Source organism: Orycteropus afer, unplaced genomic scaffold, assembly GCF_000298275.1.
Source record: "Orycteropus afer afer isolate SDZICR_OR568_19922 unplaced genomic scaffold, OryAfe1.0 scaffold00034, whole genome shotgun sequence".
Lineage (NCBI taxonomy): Eukaryota > Metazoa > Chordata > Mammalia > Tubulidentata > Orycteropodidae > Orycteropus > Orycteropus afer.
In genome coordinates this window covers 13881987-13900451 of record NW_006921621.1, presented here as the reverse complement: position 1 = coordinate 13900451, position 18465 = coordinate 13881987, and the positions used below count along the sequence as shown (strand labels likewise).

General features: G+C 52.7%; 1 protein-coding gene across 1 annotated transcript; it reads right to left on the bottom strand.

Annotated features, from left to right (window-relative positions):
- Nucleotides 1-6732: 6732 nt before the first annotated feature.
- AARS2 (alanyl-tRNA synthetase 2, mitochondrial) lies at nt 6733-17986 on the bottom strand. Its single transcript, XM_007936183.1, has 22 exons — nt 17744-17986; nt 15951-16142; nt 15043-15188; nt 14655-14822; nt 13981-14125; nt 13336-13481; nt 13013-13121; nt 12576-12614; nt 12367-12478; nt 11764-11897; nt 11184-11328; nt 10782-10954; nt 10527-10640; nt 10283-10423; nt 9414-9551; nt 9224-9333; nt 8962-9070; nt 8555-8677; nt 8230-8340; nt 7559-7642; nt 7325-7435; nt 6733-6897 (listed from the first exon to the last, which is right to left on the bottom strand). Exons 1-22 carry the CDS (start codon nt 17984-17986, stop codon nt 6733-6735), a joined length of 2958 nt encoding a protein of 985 aa, XP_007934374.1.
- Between the last annotated feature and the right edge of the window lie 479 nt (nt 17987-18465).

The window sequence follows — 18465 nt, the reverse complement described above, 5'->3', positions numbered from 1 at the left end:
CCCCTTAGCATCTGTGAGACCTTAGGCAAGTCATTTAACCTTACTAATCCTCAGTTTCTTTATCTGTAAAATGGGGTGGCAATTAATAGTACTTATTTTATAGGATTATTGAATGAATTAAAGAAATAAAGAAGCTAATGTGTGTAGGCATTTCATATACTGTGGCCCAGAGCCAGCACTTAATATATTGATAAATATTGTGATAAAGATATTAGATGCCTTACCCACATACCTATATTAAATTATCAGACTTAACCATTATTTTTCCCATTTCACAAATGAGGTAACTGAGGCTCAGAAAGCCTAAGTAACTATGTAGTAACTTGCTAAATGTCACATAGCTAGTAAGTGGAGAAGCTGAGGTTTGAGTTTGTCTGGACAATACTCTCTCACTTTCAGGAACAAAAATAGGGACAAATAATGAGATGTTGGGGTTACTTCATGAATCTACTAACTTGATCATTCACAGCATGTTTCCAGCGAATGAACTCTCTCTTCTAGAGCCTGGGGTGATCCGTATTCATGCTGATCTAACAGCCTAGGGTCCTTTACCCCCTAACTCACTCCTGGGCACCAGAGCCTTCCATAAAGCTGGGTCATTCATTACTTTTATACTTTGGCTTGAGGCTCTATGAGGACCCAAAAGAATACTGCAGGCCTCTGCTGTCCTAAACCAGGGCTCACACTGGGCCCTTGACACTCCTCACAGAGCCAGGGGTCAGTGCTTGAATCTCTAGCACATTCTTTCTCACAAAAGAAGTCTCAGATCTTCTCCATCCTTCCTTAAGTTTCCAGTTAATTCTACCCATTCTGGGCAGAGGTTCCTTCCTGCCCATCACATCCCTGGCCCTTAATGTCCTCATCTCCTTTTCTCTATCTGAGAAGAGGTGGAATCTGGCCTTCTTTAGTCCTGAATGCTCAGTGCCTAGGGATACTCCCTTTCTGGCCTCTCTCTGCCTTGATATGCCCTGTACCATCACTTTCATTGTTTACCTTTCTGAGAAAGGTTTGTTGTTGGTATGTCAGAGTCGATTCTGATTCATGGTGACCTCATGTGTGCAGAGTAGAACTGAGCTTCATAAGGTTCTCAAGGCTGTAACCTTTCCAAAGCAGATTGTCAGACCTGTCTTCTGAGGCACCTCTGAGTGCATTTGAACCACTAACCTTTTAGCAAGTAGATGAGTGCTGAACTGTTTGAACCATCCAGGGACTCCTCCATCTCTCACCTGGCACCAAGTGCGAATGGGCCTCCCTGCATTGGGGGAGAGTCTTTTCCTGACCTTCCTGCCTGATCCACAGCCTCACTTCTTCATTAGAAGGTGACTTTTCTGACTCGTTGCTCTCCCTTTCTCACTCCTGGCTCCGGTCTCAGTCCCCTAAAATCTAGCTTTCAACCTCAATATTCTCCTGGGGAGGCATCCCTTCAGGGTGAGTGCTCCCCCGTGTCAGTCTCTGAAACATTTGGCTTGGCCCACCATGCCCTCCTAAAACTGCTCTCCCACCCACCTGCCTACCTGTGTCCCTATGATTCTCACCCACCTGGCTGACATGCTGTCTCTGCCTCCTTAGACAGCTTTCCCCCCTTCCTAGGATTCCCTAAGGAGTACTCTCCCCAGGCATCTGTCTCAGGGCCTTGAGCTATACCTCTCTGAAGGTGATCTCTTTCATGCCTACCATGTCATTGAGGTGGGGCAAATCACTCCTCAATTCCCACTTGGGATTTCCCAGTTTGTGGACTTACAAAAACCAAAAAAAAACCCACTCACTGCGGTGGAGTTGGAACTGACTCATAGTGACCCCTCCTTGGATTTCTGAGGCGGAGCTCTGGTAGCATAGTGCCTAAGGCACTTGACTGCTAATCAAAAGGCTGGTGGTTCAAACCCCCCAGCCACTCCTGGGAAGGAAGATGGGGCAATCTACTTCCGTAGTGATATTGCCTCAGAAACCCAAGGAGGGGTCGCTATGAGTCAGGTATAACCCGATGGCACATAACAACAATCACTACGGAAGTAGATTGCCCAACCTTCCTTCTGAGGAGTGGCTGGTGGGTTTGAACCGCCAGACTTCTGGTTAGCAGTCAAAAGGAGAGGGGCAAAAAAGTTTACCCGACAGAGCCCAGGCCCAGCATGCTTAGTCTTGGTGCAATGAACCCCTCAGCACATTTATTGAAACCCCTGGGCCTGCCCCACTCCCTGCTCAGTTTGGTCTGTTGTCTCAAAAGGGATTTCAAGGCATCTCCCTTCCACCCACCATCCCTCCCTTCAGCTCAGACCCCAGCAGAGAAGCTCGAGCTTCAAAGGTCAATGGGTCCCTCCCTCATGCCACCTGCTGTGAACAGGCCTTGGTGTTCTCCAGGTAACCAAGGGAAACCAATCTGGTGGGAGGGAGTGGGGGGGGGGAGTGTGGAAGCTTCTGGACCTGCAGGAGGTGCTGCAGCCCGAAGGCGTAGCCCCTTCGAGAAGACTGGAGCCCCCCGGGTTTATGACCGCTCTCCTCCACCACCTACCTGAAGCCCCACTTTCCCGTCCTCCTTCCGACGGTTACCTCCTCGGTTCACTCAGATCCTGATACTCTGAGCCTGACAGTTAGCAGACAGTGGCCGAGGCGGGGTGGTGGTGGTGGGGTAGGGGGGTTGGTCAGGAGTCATGGTCCGCCTGGAATGGGTGGGGGCCTGCTGTAGGCACAGACCGGCCCTTCCCGGTCTTAGGAAATGTACGGAGCCGAGGTGAGGGCCGTCAGCAGGTTTCGGACCTGTGAGGGCTGAGGGCGCGGGTGTTCTCTCTGAGCGCGCAGGAGGGGCTTCTGGGCCTCTCTGGCGTGAGTTGGGGGCAGGGGGAGATCAGCCCTAAAGGGGGAACCAGGGGAGTGAGTGTTCTAGTCCCGGAGGTAGTCTCACCGGCTCTCTCGGAGCCGGGGAATTCGCCTTCGCTCTGGCCCCTGCGCGGCGGACAGTCGTTAGGGACGCCTTGAGTCTCCAGGGGGCGGGGCGGGGCTGCCTGGCCTCTGAGTACAGCCTCTGCCCCGAGGCCGGGTGTGCACGCAGTTCGCGCGTAAGCTCGCTTGTGCACCACGTTTCGGTGGTGGTCGTTGTAAGAGCAGAGGACCGGTCCTTCGTTATGGCTACCCCTACGCGCCTTGGCACGTGCTTCAGTTGCCCGTACAGTGGCACAAGACCTGCCTCAGCGCACTTCTATGTGGGGCTGTTTTGTGGGTAGTGAGAATTCTGTGGTCTTGCAGGTGGACATGCTTTGTGTTCTCCGGAGATTAGGGAGGAGTGCGGGCCGGGGTAGGGCTCCTGGACTGGAGTGCTACTTTTTTCTTCTTGGTACGTTTTCAGGGGAGATGGTGGGGATGGGGCAGTGGAGAGATGTCCAGGGCACCTGCAGGAGTTAGCATAACTCCCCTGAGGTATCCTTGCACAGTGACACGTTCCACCTTTCTCCAGGATGTAAACAAGGCTGGTGTTTGATACCTGAGGTAGGAAGGTTCCAGGCTTCCACAGTATTCTTTCACACAGATTCAAGCCAGGAGCCAACTCCTACACTCCCTCCGGGCCTGAAGGGACAGGATGTGGTGGCTCTCATCTCTGGAAGGTGGAGGTGACCAACTCCATGGGGCTTGCTGTAAGAAAAATAAATTGTCCTCTGGGACATTTAGGAGAAAAGAGGTGGCCAGGGTGGTGGCAGGAGTTTAACGTGGAGGCAGAGCTGTTATAAGTTGGTTGGCGTAGTGCCTAAGGCATTTGACTGCTAACCAGAAGGCTGGTGGTTCAAACCCACCAGCCACTCCTCGGAAGGAAGATTGGGCAATCTACTTCCGTAGTGATACCACCTCAGAAACCCAAGGAGGGGTCACTAGGAATCTGATCTTACCTGATAGCAGTGAGTACCTTGGATAAAAAGAGCCCTGGTGGTGGACATGGTTAAGGGCTCGGCTGCTAACCAAAAGGTTGGAGCTTTGAACCCAACTAGTGGCTCCTCAGGAGAAAGACTTGGCAATCTGCTTCCATAAAGATTAGTCAAGAAAACCTACAGGGCAGTTCTACTCTGTACATGGGGTCACTGTCAGTTGGAATCGATGGCACCCAACTACAACTTTGGATAAGATGGCATTTCAGAAACTCGGTTTGCCAGTCAATAAAATGAGTACCACAGCCCCTTACCCTGGTGCTGAAAGCTTGAAAAGAGCTAGGTCTGTGGTGAGCACTGCTGAATGTGGCTACTGCTCACAAGATGCTAAAGTTACCAAGATCCTAAAGTGAAGCTTTGCAACCACAGAGGGCCAAGCAGTCAGGGGCCAGGCACCTGGTGTTCCAGTCCCTTCAGGCCATCAGTGATTTACAACTCATCATTACCTTAATTAGAAGGCAGAATTGTGCAAGAAATGAAGTCACGGGAAGGGGGTTTACCCTGTTCTACTCATTTTTGGCCCTAAAATTTGGGGTGCCCAGGCTGGGCTTGAAGATGGGTTCCCTGAGTTCCTTTCTTTCATTCAGCAACAGATACATGGGAGCAGAGGTGGAGCTCCAGCATCTGGCTTAGGCCTGGCAGAGAAGGCAGGCTTCCCTCCATCACTCAGCTTCCTCCTCTGAGTTGCCAATTTTAGATGCTGTTTTCAGCTCCAGCGCAGGCTGGGAGCAGGTGCTGTGTAACTTGTTTCAAGAAGTGTAGGATTGGTCTGGCTCCTACAGCCTCTGACTCCATCACCTGCCACTCTCCCAGCTTACTGTGCTCAGCCACACTAGCCTCCTTCCTCCCACTTCTGGGCCTCTGCAATGGTTGTTCCCTGAGCTGGACTGGTCTTCCTTCATGTACCCATATGGCTTATACTCTCACCTCCCCAGTCTGTGCCACCTCCCACACTCCTGATACCCCTTCCACTTTATTTTTTTCCACAGTCTCATCACCATCTGATGCCCTCTTTTTGTTTATTGCCTGTCACATTACAAGTAAGCTCAAGGGCAGGAATTTTTTTTTTTTTTTTTTTTTTTGTGTGTGTGTGTGTGATTTGGGTGAAGATTTACAGAGCAAATTCACTTCCATACAGCAGTTCACATACTTTGTCTCATGACATGGACCACAATTTACAATGCAACAGCTCCACTCCCACTTCCTCCCGATAATTACCTCTTCCCTGTGTCCATCCCTCCATGCCCTCCTGCTCCCTGAGCTGTCTCCCTGTGCATAAGCATCCCTTCTTTCTCCTATGATTGTCCTCTCCAAGGTGGGTATCTACCTCAGGTAAATGTTCAATTCTTATGCCTGTCTTTTGTTTGGTGTGGGATCAGTTCCAGACCTGAAGGGCAGCTAGGGGCCATAGTCTCAGTGGTTCTACCAGGCTCTATCAGACCAGCAAATCGAGTCGCCCCCCCCCCTTTTTTCCTCCAAATGATTTTGAGTTTTGTCCACATTGCTCTCCCTCTCTTTCCAGGATCTCCTACATAGATCCCCTTCCAAGTGGTTGACATTGGTAGCTGGGCATCATCTAGTTCTTCTGGTCTCATAGTCATATAGGCTGCAGATTGGATGGTGTACCAGTCACTAGGACTGACTGTATCCATGAATTTTTGTTTTTCTTCATTCTTCTTTGCTCTGGTCGGGGAGAGACCCATCGCTGCATCTAGATGGCAGCTTGCAAGCTTTTAAGATCCCAGTTGCTACTAGCCAAAGTAGGAGGTGGAACAATGTTTTGTGTAGTATGTTATGCCAATTGAGCTTCATGTCTCCTGCAACTATGGTCCCGAGCCCACAGGTTCCACTACTCAGTCTCTCTAGGTAGTTGGCTGTGACCAAGCAGTGACTATCACCTGCCTTTTGTCAGCTCTACTATATACCTGGGAATTCAGATCATACACATAAACTTATAGGACCGTTGTCCGCCAACCCTATACATGTTCTTGGGTACACTCCCTGCTTCATAGACATACCTACTAGTTGAGACTGTCCACCCATCTATCCACTCATATACCCATGTTTGCCTTCACTGACAGTGCAGTACTGTATGTGCAAAAGGGTTCATCTTTGTTGTCTGTACCTCCCATGTACCTCTCTCTTTCTCTTCTTCAATGCCACCATATTGATCACTCACATTTGGTACAGTAAAGGGTAGGAATTTTTCTGTTTGCTTCTTGCCAATTCTCAGCAATTGACCAGTACCTGTCGCTCAATTTATTAACAAATCGATAGGGCCTTAATTAAAACAAGAAGTCATTATTAATGAGATGAAGTAGTAACAGAAGTCTGCTCTGCTGTAATGTTCTTTACATGGAAGTTCTGGATTTAGCAGGCTGTTGGTAAATCAGGGATCTTTGTTGGTGCTCAGTATAGCCCCGCATACAGAACCTCTCTGAGCACTGTGGCCATGAGAATGCTTCTGATTGTGTGAGGCGACAGACTGGTGATGGGGCACACATACCAGGCTGCTGGGAGGGAAAAGGCTGCTTTTTAAAAATAAAAGAATCTTCCAGCTTCCTATCCCTTGTGACACTTTTTAATGAGCATTCACAGCTGTAACAGCCACCAAGTGGGGGTGTTTCTGGGCCCACTTCTGCCTTCCCTAAATTCCATCCCCGTGTCCATGTAGGGCCTAGCTCAGGGTGGCCCTGTCTGGCTCAGTTGCTCAGCCTCTAGTCCTCTGCTTCACCCTCTAAGGAGATTTTGGTAGCTCCTCAGGGCTCCTGGCACTTGCATGTCCACTGTTTCTTTGTTTGCGTTGGCTCCCGGGCAGCCTGGGTCAGAGCTGGTTGAGTGCATAGGCTCGGGCTACGCTGAGGGCAGTTTCCAGGTCAGCAGTGCTTCCGGTGCCCTGGGCCATGACTTGAGAGCCCCATGCCTTTCCCCCCATTTGGCTGCATACAGCCAGTGCCCAGGCCTCTGCTGTGAAGGTGGGTGTGGAACCCTGGGGACAGAAACAGAAGCAGCAGTAATACAGAGCAGCCCTTCCTGCTATATGCAAAGTACCTTCAAGAAAGAAGGGCAGGTGATTAGCATTCCTTCTCCAGCAGGGCACTTGGTGGAGGAAGTTGGGTGAGGAGACAGAAGGGCTGGACTGAAGTGTATATGGTGGTTGATGAATGTCTGCTACTTGTTTGTAAGGGATGTGAGGCTTGGAGGAGGATGGAGTGGGAATTAGGGATCTCATGTTGCTTGTACCTTGGGGATGAGGTACCTGATTGGGAGATTGACCTATCCCTGTCCTGGGATGTCCTCATAGATTACCTCCACCCAGCTTTAGCTTCCTTGTCAAGGAGGGATAAAAGGTGTGGCATCAAGAGAGTTGGACCAGGAGCTGGATGGGGATGGGGCTGTTCTCCCACTGCCCTTACCTGGGCCACCTGACAGGCACACAGCATACCTCCCAGAGGCTGGGGGCTGAGCAGTAGCACAGATGTACTGGGGGCCTGCTCACACAGCTGCCGCACCACCTTCACCAGCACCTGGACAGGGAGGACAGATGGGGAACCCCATGGCTTCCCAGACTTCCAACTACCTCCCAGACATGACTTTCCCCTCTCCAGCCCCTGGGGCAGATTTTCCATCTCCCATGCCCCAACACTCACTGAGAGGGACTCAGCAGGGACTGTGTCCACAATCAGAGGCCCCTGCTTGTGCCGCTCCAGCAGCTCCTGGGTTTTCTTTGCTGCCTGTGGGGCAGGAAGGAAAACAGAGGGGTGAGGGTGGGCAGTGGGTTTTCAATCAACCTCAGCTCTAAACTGAGCCCCAGCCCAGCAGTGGTGTCCCTTCCTCTCCCCGCTCGCCAGCCAAAGTCATCAGCTCTGCCTGATGGCAGGGGCTCTGCCTGGAGTGGCCTCCTTTTTCTTGGGTTCCACCTGGATCCCTTCTCCCCTCCCTTGCCTCTTCTCTCATCATAGCCCCAGGCCCCTACAAATATAGGCCGCTGAAGGTGAAAGGATGGTAGTGGAGCACAGATGGACCAGGAGGGGTGGGAGGAAGGGGGAGCTACAGTCAAGGAGCCATTAGGGTTGAATGGTGTTAATCACATCAGTGGAGACTTCCTGGAGAGAGTCTGAGCCAGATTTGGAAGATGGGCGAGAGAGCGAAGAGGGGAATAGCCTGCTGTGGGTTGGAAGGAGGAGAACGGCTGCCACTGCCCCATCTGACTTCCTAGCACAGCCTCCAATTTGCCCACATGCCCCAACCCTTGAGGCTTCTCAGGGAGTGGGTTGGAGGTTTCTGACTCTTGCTTGATGTAGCTGGTATTTGCCCCTACCTGCCCTATCTCCAGCTTGCGGATGGCAGTGTTGGCACGCCGCTGCAGCACCTTCAGTGTCGCCTGCAGCTCCCGCCGCTGCCACTGAGGTATCACGGCAGTGTCCACAGCCTACAGCCAGAAGAGTGCATCACCCTTGCCCTTCCCTGAGCCACAGCCTCTGAAGCAGGGTCCAGCCAGGGCCAGGGAAGATGCCAAACCCACACATCCCACTGCAGACAAATGTCTGGAGTCCAACCCAGTTGTAATGACAGAGTCCAGAGAGGCCTGGGGAACGGAATACAGCCAGGAGAGGTTGAAGCGAGTTCCTGGGGGCGGCCCTCACATCAGTGAGTCGTCCCATGTCCTTGGACAGGCGCTGTGCCTCTGCTACTTCCTGGCTCCCCCAGCTCAGCCGCTCTGCAGCTGCTTTCACCTCCTCGGCCAGGTTCTGGCCCACCTCTCGGGCCTGTGGAGAGAGAGTAGGATGGGCTGGGCTGCCCGGTTTATACTCACTTCCCCCAGGACAGGGGGGCCAGATTGGAAAGATTTAACAATCAGAACCAATCAAAGCACTGGCAACAATTAATCATAACAGCTGTCAGCTCCAAACAACTAGTATAGCCACATCTGCACACATGGACCAACCCTGGTTCTGTTGCTGGGCATTCCTGAGCCTGAGCATGTCAGCTGTGAGTGTCCCTTGCCCCTCATCCACACCCAACAGCCTCCCAGGCCCCCTGACTTGCTGACCTGATGGGCCTGCTCCCCAGTTATGGCCAGCAGGCGAGTGGTGCCCTTGGCTAGCTGGCGCTCCCCAATGATAACCAGATCCCTCACAGCGCCTATTCGTAACAGATGACTGTGGGCAGACAGAGAAAGGAGGAACTCAGCGGGGATGATGGGAGAGAAAGGAGCAGCCTGATCCCCAAACCAGGGCCTGGTGTCTCCGAAGACCAAGAAAGGATGAAGACTGAGGGCGCCAAGCCAGAAAGAGCAGAAAGGACTGACTCACGTCCCACAGCACAGTTCCACAGACGTCTGCATTGCGACCTGGGAGGTTGGGTCCAGCGCTTGGGCCACGGGCACTCCCACTGACACTACTCGCACAGGATCTGGGTATACCTGAAGGTGAGGGGGAACAGGACTGGTAACTGGCCTGAGGAGTGCAGGCAATCTCCACCTAGGGGTCTCCCCCAACTCACCTCATCCAGGGACCGCAGGCCAGGGATGTGGGCAGTGAGTGCCAGGGCCACCTCATCCATGTACACAGGCATATCCTGCCCCACAGCCTCCTGTACAGCATCCTCCACTGCCTGGAGCTGCTGTGGTGTCAACGGGGCCTGGTCAGGGGTGGGGTGGGGGGTCAGGGTAAGAGGGATAGACCAACAGGTAGTCAGTCCCATGCCTGAGACTGATGATTATGAAACAATCAATGCCTGTTGATCTCTCCCCAGGTTCTAGAACAGCGGCTGGCACATAACAGGTACTCAGTAAGTATTTGTAGATCAGACAGTTGTTTTCCTTAGAAAGCTCCCTGGTATCCATGCCCATTGGAAGCTGTAGGCCTTTTACTAGGCATCAAAAGATGAAGAAACAGAAAAGGAGGTTCTGTTCTCAGGGAGCTTATGAGAGGGGGCCCCCAAATGGGAGAGAAATAAGGGATGGAGGATGCAGAAGCAAGGAACAATCAGGTGGGATGGGGGTTAGCAAGTGTTTCCTGGGGGAAGGATTTAAGTCAGACACACGTGGAAGGGAAGGAGACAGGGTGGCAGAGAAGGGAGAGAACAGCCCCATTTGAATAAGAATGGCCTGGGTCACAGCAGGATCAAGGAGGCTAAGGGGCTGGTGGTGAGGAGAGGACCCTGCTGGAGGACCTTCAGAGTATCATACCATCAGAGCTAGGAGAGGCCTCAACTTAGTCCAACCTGACCTGTCGCTGGTGCAGGAGGACTTGAAGGAGAAGGACTTGCCCACGGTCCCACTGAGACTGAGCAGCAGTGCCCAGCCCATAATGACAGACTGCTTCCCTTTAACCTTGTCACCTCACATGAAGCCTGCCTGTCCTGCTCACCTGAGTGGCAACGTCGAAGCGCAGCCGTTCGGGATTGACATGGGAGCCCCGCTGCTCTGTGCCAGGGCCCAGGACCTGTCGCAGCGCCCAGTTCAGTAGGTGGGTGGCTGTGTGCTTCTCCATGCAGCCTAGACGCCAAGCCTGCAACACTTTTGTCACCCAGGGTCCTGGGTGAGGGAGTGATGGTGGTGGGGAGAACAAAGGGGCTACAGCATATCAAAAACTGCTAAAGTGGGGTACTTACCTTATCCACATGCAGCTGTACCTTGTCCCCCACCTGCAAGCACTCAGGGGCCACAACCTCATGCAGAATGAAGCCTCCAAAGACCTGGGCCTGGGCCACTGGGAACAGTACATCCTGGAGAAAGGCAGAGGCCAAGGCACCAGAGTGACTGTTTGGAGCCTTTCCCTCCTGTTGGCCCCTATCCAGGCTCCAGTCTGCCTCCTGCAGAGGTTAGTCTTGTATGTGTATATGTGTGTACGTCTGTGTGTGTCTCACCTGCTGCTGTGCCTGAACCAGGTAGCCACGGTCCGATGCTTGACCCCCCTGTTCAGCATAGAAGTTGGTCCTATCTAAGAGGAGACCACAGCGCTGGCCTCCCCCCACAGAGGTCACAGCTGTCCCATCCTCTGCATACAGCTGTAGGACCTGGGCATCACAAGCTCCAAACTCTGCCAGAGTACAGAATGGTTATCAGCGCCAGGCAGGGGATGGGGATGTGGGGTGAGGTCTATGCCGTGTTTAAAGCCATAGGCATATGGCTGAGGGGCGTCCAGCTGGGAGCGGGGGCACAGCGACCCTTGGTGGCTATGGTGGAATGCATAGGGGCTAGGTGCAACCATTCACTCTGATGTCCCTCCCAATCAAGGTTAGCCACCATCCACCCGTCCTAGCTCTCACCATAACCCCCACTGGGTTGCAAGAAGTAGTTGTACTTCGGACTATCATCAGTCAGGGATACCCCTCGGCACTTCAGATCCTCCAGGGCATGGATGCTGAGCCTCAGTCCTGGCTCCTGAGCTGACTCAGCCTGCTGTGCCCGGCGCTACAGAACAGACGTGTGTATATGCAAAGGGGGGCATGGGGATACAATGGGGCCTGACCCTCTGCAGAGCTCTGTCCCTGTAGTCTCCCTGAGGTAAGACACATAGGCTGCCTGGTGAACCAGCAATCTTACAGGCGCCTCAGGATGAGGCCTCCCTCACCCACTGCTGCTCCTGGAGGCCCCTCTAGAATGCTGTGTTGGCCTCTTGCCTTGTGCGCCTCTGTTTTGCCACTGCTGGCCACTGTTCCTCTCTGTAGGCTCTGGGTGGGGCCTGAGGTCCTGGGCAGCCTGTTCCATCACTCCTGGGGGTGAGGGTTCAGACCCTATCTCAGCCTCTTATTTCCCCTCAGTAACTTTAGCTCTTTCCCCTCCCAGGGATGGGGAGGAGGCTAACATGAAGCCATAGCACCTGGGTGGGAATCTGCTGCCCAGTACCTGGGCCTCTTCCTGGGCCAGCCGCTCCAGCCCAGCCGAGTCCAGCTGCACTCCTTTCTCCACCAGCATTAGCTCTACCAGGTCCAGGGGGAGTCCCAGGTCTCCAGACAGTGACAAGGACCAGGCCACTTCAGCTTTGAGGAAGGAAGACAGGGGTGTTGAGGAGGGGAGGTGTGGGCAGGAGAAGGGGGGGAAGAGAGTGAGGGAGAAGGACCAGGGTTTGGCTTTTCTAACCACAGAAGCCAACAGGTTCCACACATAAGAGCCCCCTCCCCACATCAGGTAGTCCCAGAAGAGGGGTCACCATCAGGCTGCAAGGCCAGGGCTGAGGCTAGCTCAGCACAAGTCATTTCACAGGAGGAAGGAGCTCAGTGCAGACCTTAGAACGTGGGGCCTGGGGGCAAGGCTAGCGAGGCAGTGCTCCTGCCACAAAGAGGGTGGCATGATGGAAGAAGAGCACAGGGAGAGGGGACAGTGGGGTGGAGATGGAGGTGGATGTGAAGCCCAGGCTGTTCCCGAGCTGCCTGCTCATGGAAGCAGGCTCTGCCCACCTTGCTGTGCCTTAAATGAGCCCTTCATGCCTTGGCCAGGCACCCCATTTACCAGGGAACATGTCAGAAGGCCTCAGGCGCTTCAGGGTCCTATCGATGATCCGTCGACCCCGCTGCAGGGAGGCCAGGAAGGCCACTTCGTCCTCTGACACCAGGCTGGCTATCTGAACCAAGGGCAGCACAGAAGTGGAACTGGGCCCTTCTTGGGCCTCTCTCCAGCTCTCTCATCAGCCCCTTCCCTCTGCCAGCAGAGTCCAGTACCTGGGCTGAGTTCTTCTGCAGTTCTGGATAAGTGTCTCCCTGGAGGAGGCGGAGAGGGCTGAGGAGGTGGGAAAGGCAAGCAGCTCAATGTCCACCTCCTCACCCTGGGCCTTCCTGAGGACACCTGCCCTGGAGGCTCAGATGGGCTAAGGAATTAGGGGAGGAACCCAAATAAGGACAGTTTCCCTATAGGGTGAGGATATAAGTAGAAAAAAGTTCCAAGGCCAGAGGCTTGGCAGCTGGGGCAAGGAGGCTTCCTGAAGGCTACCTGCTTCTTATAAGCACTTCTAGCTTTCTCAGTCTGCTGATAGCATATTGGGCTGGACACCCATAGTGAGGAGCCCTGGGTGCCCAGGCTGGGGGTACTGTCTGGGCTGAGCAAGAGGCTCCCTAAGTGCCCAGGGAGGCCCACAGGAGGGAAGAAGCTCTGCTCTTACCAGTGTCTCCACCACCACAGGCACCAGACTGCCTAAGAAACCAGGTGGTGCCCGCAAGACTTCTGTGGAGAACCGCACGGCTCGACGAAGGATCCGACGAAGAACCAGCCTAGAGGGGTTTAGAGCCCAGGTATGAATGCCAGCAGCACAGTCAGCAGTATGGAGGGTGGAGAAGACAAGGCCCAGAATGTGCTCTGCCCTAAAGCCTTCTCCCTTCCCCCACTGCTCCTGCCATCTCAACCTGAACCCCTTCTCCACCTCCTTCCCATCTCTCCCCTACAACTCTAGCAGCTCCCCTCTCTCTGTAGCCCTTCCAGACTCACGGGGCACCTGACATCCCAGGAGAGACACCATCGGCAATGCAGACACTAAGCATACGGATGTGGTCGGCCACCACGCGGTACGCCGTGTCTGTGTACCCCTCATCTGCTGCCCCTACCCGGCCCAGGTAAGGGGGAGCCCCGCAGCCCTGGAAAGCAGGAGAGAAGATATGGCTGCTGGCTTTGCCTGACTTGTCCAGCTGGATGCTCATCATCACACCTGGAGCATCTGCCCTCCCCCAAAGCCAACGACATCCAGAATGGCCTTGTAGGGTTGGAGACATATCAAAGGTGAATGGGAGTCAGACTCTCCCTTCACGGGGCCCACACTCAGCACTGTAATGATCATAACTGTGACCGTCTACTGAGTTTCTGCTATCAGATCTGGGGGGGTACTTGGACAACATGATGTTTAGTCCTCAAAGCAGCCCAATTCAGGAAGGTATTATCCTTGCTTTAAAGAAGAAACTGAGGTTCAGAGGAATTAAATGACCTGAGGCCACACAATTCATCAGGAGCAGAGCTGGGATTTGAACCAGGCCTGTTTGACTCTAGGTGCTCTCCACCACCTGCTCCTGCCTCTACAGCCTTTATGGGGGAGAGGCAGGAGGGAATAAGCTGCTTCTGGGAGGGAAGAGGTATGCTCACCTGGTGTATAGCAGTGAGCAGCGGGGCAAAGAGGTCAGTGTCATAGGTAGAGCGTCTGCCTTGGAGCACAGCCACCAGCCTTTCCAGGCCCATGCCTGTGTCCACATGCCGCTGGGGCAGTGGCTGCAAGCTTCCATCCGTCTCTCTGGCCAGGGAAGGTATGAAAGTGAGTCTTTATCCAGAAGTAGAGGTGGGAAGCAGAGGCCCAAATGGAATAAGGGGATGAGGAGGAACCTGAGGGGCACATTGACATTGGGAAGTATCATCCCCTAGCTACCAAGTGCACGTGACAATGGCCTTGGGTCCTGTTCTTTTTCATAATGGGTTATTCCCACCCTCGCTCCTGCTCCGACCTTTCTGTGGGTCCAGATATCCCCTCCTGGGACAGGATTCTGTGCCCTTAGAAAGAAACATGTCAAAGCTGGAAGAAAATCTTGAACAAGTCATTATGTTCAACTCCATCACATCACTACTGAGACAAGATTAGAAGCCAGAGAACAGCAATGATTAGTTTGTCATGGGCAAAGACTAAGATTAAAGAGTTTAGAAATTTGCCTGACGCATAGGGAGCACCAGTGAAGTGTTTCTTGTTCTAAGCAATGGATCAGGCTCCTCACTGCTGCCTTTTACATTTCCCAGCCAAGGATTTCCTGCCTGCTTTAGCACCCCATTACCTGTTGTGTTGCATGAAGACTAGATTCCAAAGCTCCACCAGCTGAGGGGCTCCCACTCCACCAGCGAGGTCATAGTGAATCTCGGTACAGGGCCCACATGGGCCAGTGTCCCCCATCTCCCAGAAGTTCTCTTGTGGCCCAAAGGAAAGCACACGGCTGGTGGGCACTCTGAGGAGAAAGCCAGGCAAGTGGTGGGGAGATGGACAGATCCAGAAGCCCAGGACCCTCTCTGTCATGAGAGCTACTCCTTCAAGTTCAACAAGAGAAGAAACAGGACTGACCCCATAGTATCCTGGGGTATGCTGAGACTCTGAGGATGGACAGTCTCAGTATCCAATATCCAGCCCTCTTATCCTCCAGAAGTGGATGTGAAGATGGAATGACTTACCCTAAGCTGAGCCAGATGTCCCTGCTCTCTAGGTCTGGGTTCAGTCCTGCGTTGGGGTCACCACCAAAGTAGGAGACCCAGAGCCTGTCTTCAGGGATCCCATACACTTGAGTCAACAGTTCCCAGGCCATGGTACAAGCCTCCTCCTGCAGCAAAAAAGAGGCATGGGGTGGTGAAAGGAAGGTGGGGGAGAAGAAAGACTCACTGAAGTGCCAATTAAGTCACATGACCTCAGTCCTCGGCTTAAGCCAAACACATTTCAACTGCTTACCCTGTTCCCAGAATAAGCCATGACCATTTCTGCCTCGGAGGTTCTTCCTGCCCAGAAAGTTTCCCTCTTTTCTGAATCTTATCTTCTTTCAAATCCCAGAACAAGTCCCACCTTCTCTGTGAAATCCTCTATCCACCCTAGACTGGGATGATCTTAAACTCTTGCATTTCAGTATTACCATCTGACCATTTATTCATATAACAGTTACTGACCAGCTATTAGGCCGGAAGGAGCTCTGGTAATGCTGTGGCTAAGGCATTCAGCTGCTAACCAAAAGTTCAGTGATTTGAACCCACCAGCCACTCCACACGAGAAAGATGAGGCTGTCGGCTTCCATAAAGATTGTCAGCCTTGGAAACCCTATGGGGTCACTGTGACTCAGAATAGACTTGATGGCAGTGGGTTTGGTTTGGTTTATTAGGCAGGAGGCACAGTCCCTACCCTCAAGGAGCTTACAATCCAATTAGGGAAGTAAGAGACATTTCTATTACACACGCTCATCCAGCACTTTGTCTGTGTGTCTGGTACAAGGCCCTGACTAAGAAGACTCTAGGACAGTTAAGATAAGACTAACCTTGACTCCCTTTTTGACTGACCATTGACTCTTTCCAAACTCCAGAGCTCTCCAGAGACTTACCTTAAAATATTCACCCCCAAAGGCCCAATTGCCAAGCATCTCAAAGAAGGTGTGATGGGAAAGGTCTCGGCCCACATCTTCCAGGTCACTGTGGCGTCCTCCAGCCCTCACACATTTCTGACTGTTGGCCACACGCTGGAAGCCTGCCATCTCACTTTGTGGGTCCACGGTGCCCAGGAAGATTGGCTTGAACTGGAAGCATATGAAAGAATGTGTGTGTTCCAGTTCCTCAGAAAAAGGGAAGGTGAGGTGTGGGGACAAGGATGGCTACTCAGACTGAATGTTGACCCCTGAGTACACAGTGTGGTCTTCTTGGCCTAGAGGGGCAAGCTTGGAGGCTGTGGCACCATCTCTGGTGTGTGGTGCAGGGAAGGGGTAAATAAATCATAAAACAGAGACCCTCTGCTAGTCAACCTCCCCCCGAAACAAACCCACTGCCATTGAGTCAATTCTGACGCATAATGATCCTATAGGACATAGAACTACCCCATGTGGTTTGCAAGGCTGTAAATCTAACAAAGCAGACTGCTTCATCTTTTTCCTGTGGAACAGCTGGTGATTTTGAACGGCCAATCTTTTGGTCAGCAGCCAAATGCTTTAATCACTGTGCCACTAGATCTCCTTGCTAGTCAAATAGATAAGATAAAAGAAGGAATGTGCTGGTGGCTGGGAAGAGGGCACTGCATGACTACATCTTTCATGTCAGTTTCTTCAACCACACTCAGTAACTTGATAGCATAAAACTGAGACTACAGAGTACTGGGCACCCTCTAGAATGTCAGCATTTAGTAGAGCTCTTTAGCAGCCACTGTTGTTGTTGTTGTTGTTGTTATGGGCTGTTGAGTAGGCCCCGACTCATAGCGACCCCTCCTTGGGTTTCCGAGGCAGTATCACTACAGAAGTAGGATTGCCCAACCTTCCTTCCAAGGAGTGGGTGGTGAGTTTGAACTGCCAGCCTTCTGGTTAGCAGCCAAGTACCTTAGGCACTATGCTACCAGAGCTCCACTAAGGTTAACTTAAACTCTAGTGGTGGGTGTGGGTAAAGCATTGGGCTGCTAACCAAAAGACTGGCGGTTTGAACCCACAAGCCGTCTCCATGGGAGAAAGATGAGGCAGTCTGCTTCGGTAAACATTTACAGCCTTTGAAACCCTATGAGGCAGCTCTACCCTGGCCTACAGCGTGGCTATGAGTCAGAATTGACTCTATGGCAGTGGGTTTGGTTTTGGGAAGGTTAATTTACTCTCCCATTTTACAGATGAAGGCAATGAGGTCTAGAGAGAGTGAATGCTTGTTTAAAGTCAATTGCTTAGAGAACATGCTAGCACATAGTAGGTGCTCAGTAAACACTTGTTAATGAGTTTATAAACAAAGAATTAATAAACGAAACCAGACGCCCTCCAAGTCTGTCCCAACAGGACTGCACATCTACCATTCAAACCCAGTACAGGGCACTTGACTGTTAACCAGAAGCCTGGCAGTTCAAACCCACCAGCCACTCCTCCGAAGGAAGGCTGGGCAATCTACTTCCGTAGTGATACTGCCTCGGCAACCCAGGGAGGGGTCGCTATGAGCCGAGTCCCACTCGACGGCACATGACAACAACAACAACATAGATATTTCCAGGTCGAGCCCTTTCTAAACCCATCCCTCAATTATTTTGCCCAACCATGAACTGACCCCTTTCTGCAAAACCTATGAGCTCCGCCCCCACTTCTTTTGCCCAATCTCGCTGTGCTTCCCTTTCCGGAAAATTCACAAGCTCCACCTCCGGACCGCAAGGTTCAGCTCATACCTGATTCATCCCTGCATTGACGAAAAGCAAACTTGGGTCGCCACGGGGCCGCACCGAAGCGGAGGGCACGAGCCGGTGACCATGGCGGTCCCGAAAGAAGCTGAGGAAGGCGTCCCGCACGGCCTTGGCCGAGATTGGAGGGGGCTCTGATGAAAGCAGCCGATGCCTGGGGTCTAGACAGGAGGTCGACCTTCCAAGGGCCTGCCGCAGCCGCCCGGCTGCAGCCGCCACCGCAGCCACCATTTTAGCTCCGGGCACCGACTTCGGGGTCAAAGGGTAGAGGCAGGGGTGGGAGGTGACGGGCTCAAGTTTCAAGGAACCCGGTTCTTTTCTACAGCGTCCCCTGTGGATGGGAGGACTCAGGATAACCTTTGTCCAAATCAAACCGAGCTGTCAACTCGATTCCGACTCACAGCGACCGGCTAGGACCGAGTAGAACTGCCCCTTAGGGTTTCCAAGGTTGTAAATCTTTTGGAAAGTGGACTGCCGCATCTTTCTCCCAAAGCAGCTAGTGGGTTCGAACCGCAGCCCTTTCGAGCTTTTTAACCACTGCGCCACCAGGGCGCCTCCCGGCAAAACCAGTGGACCCTTAAGTCATTCTGCGTTAGACAAATATTCTTTGAGAGCCGTCTATGTGCCAGGCATTGTTGGGAGCTCTTGGGGCACATTAGTAAAGATTCATAAAAATCCCTGCCTTCTGGAAATCTATTTTCTAGCAGTAA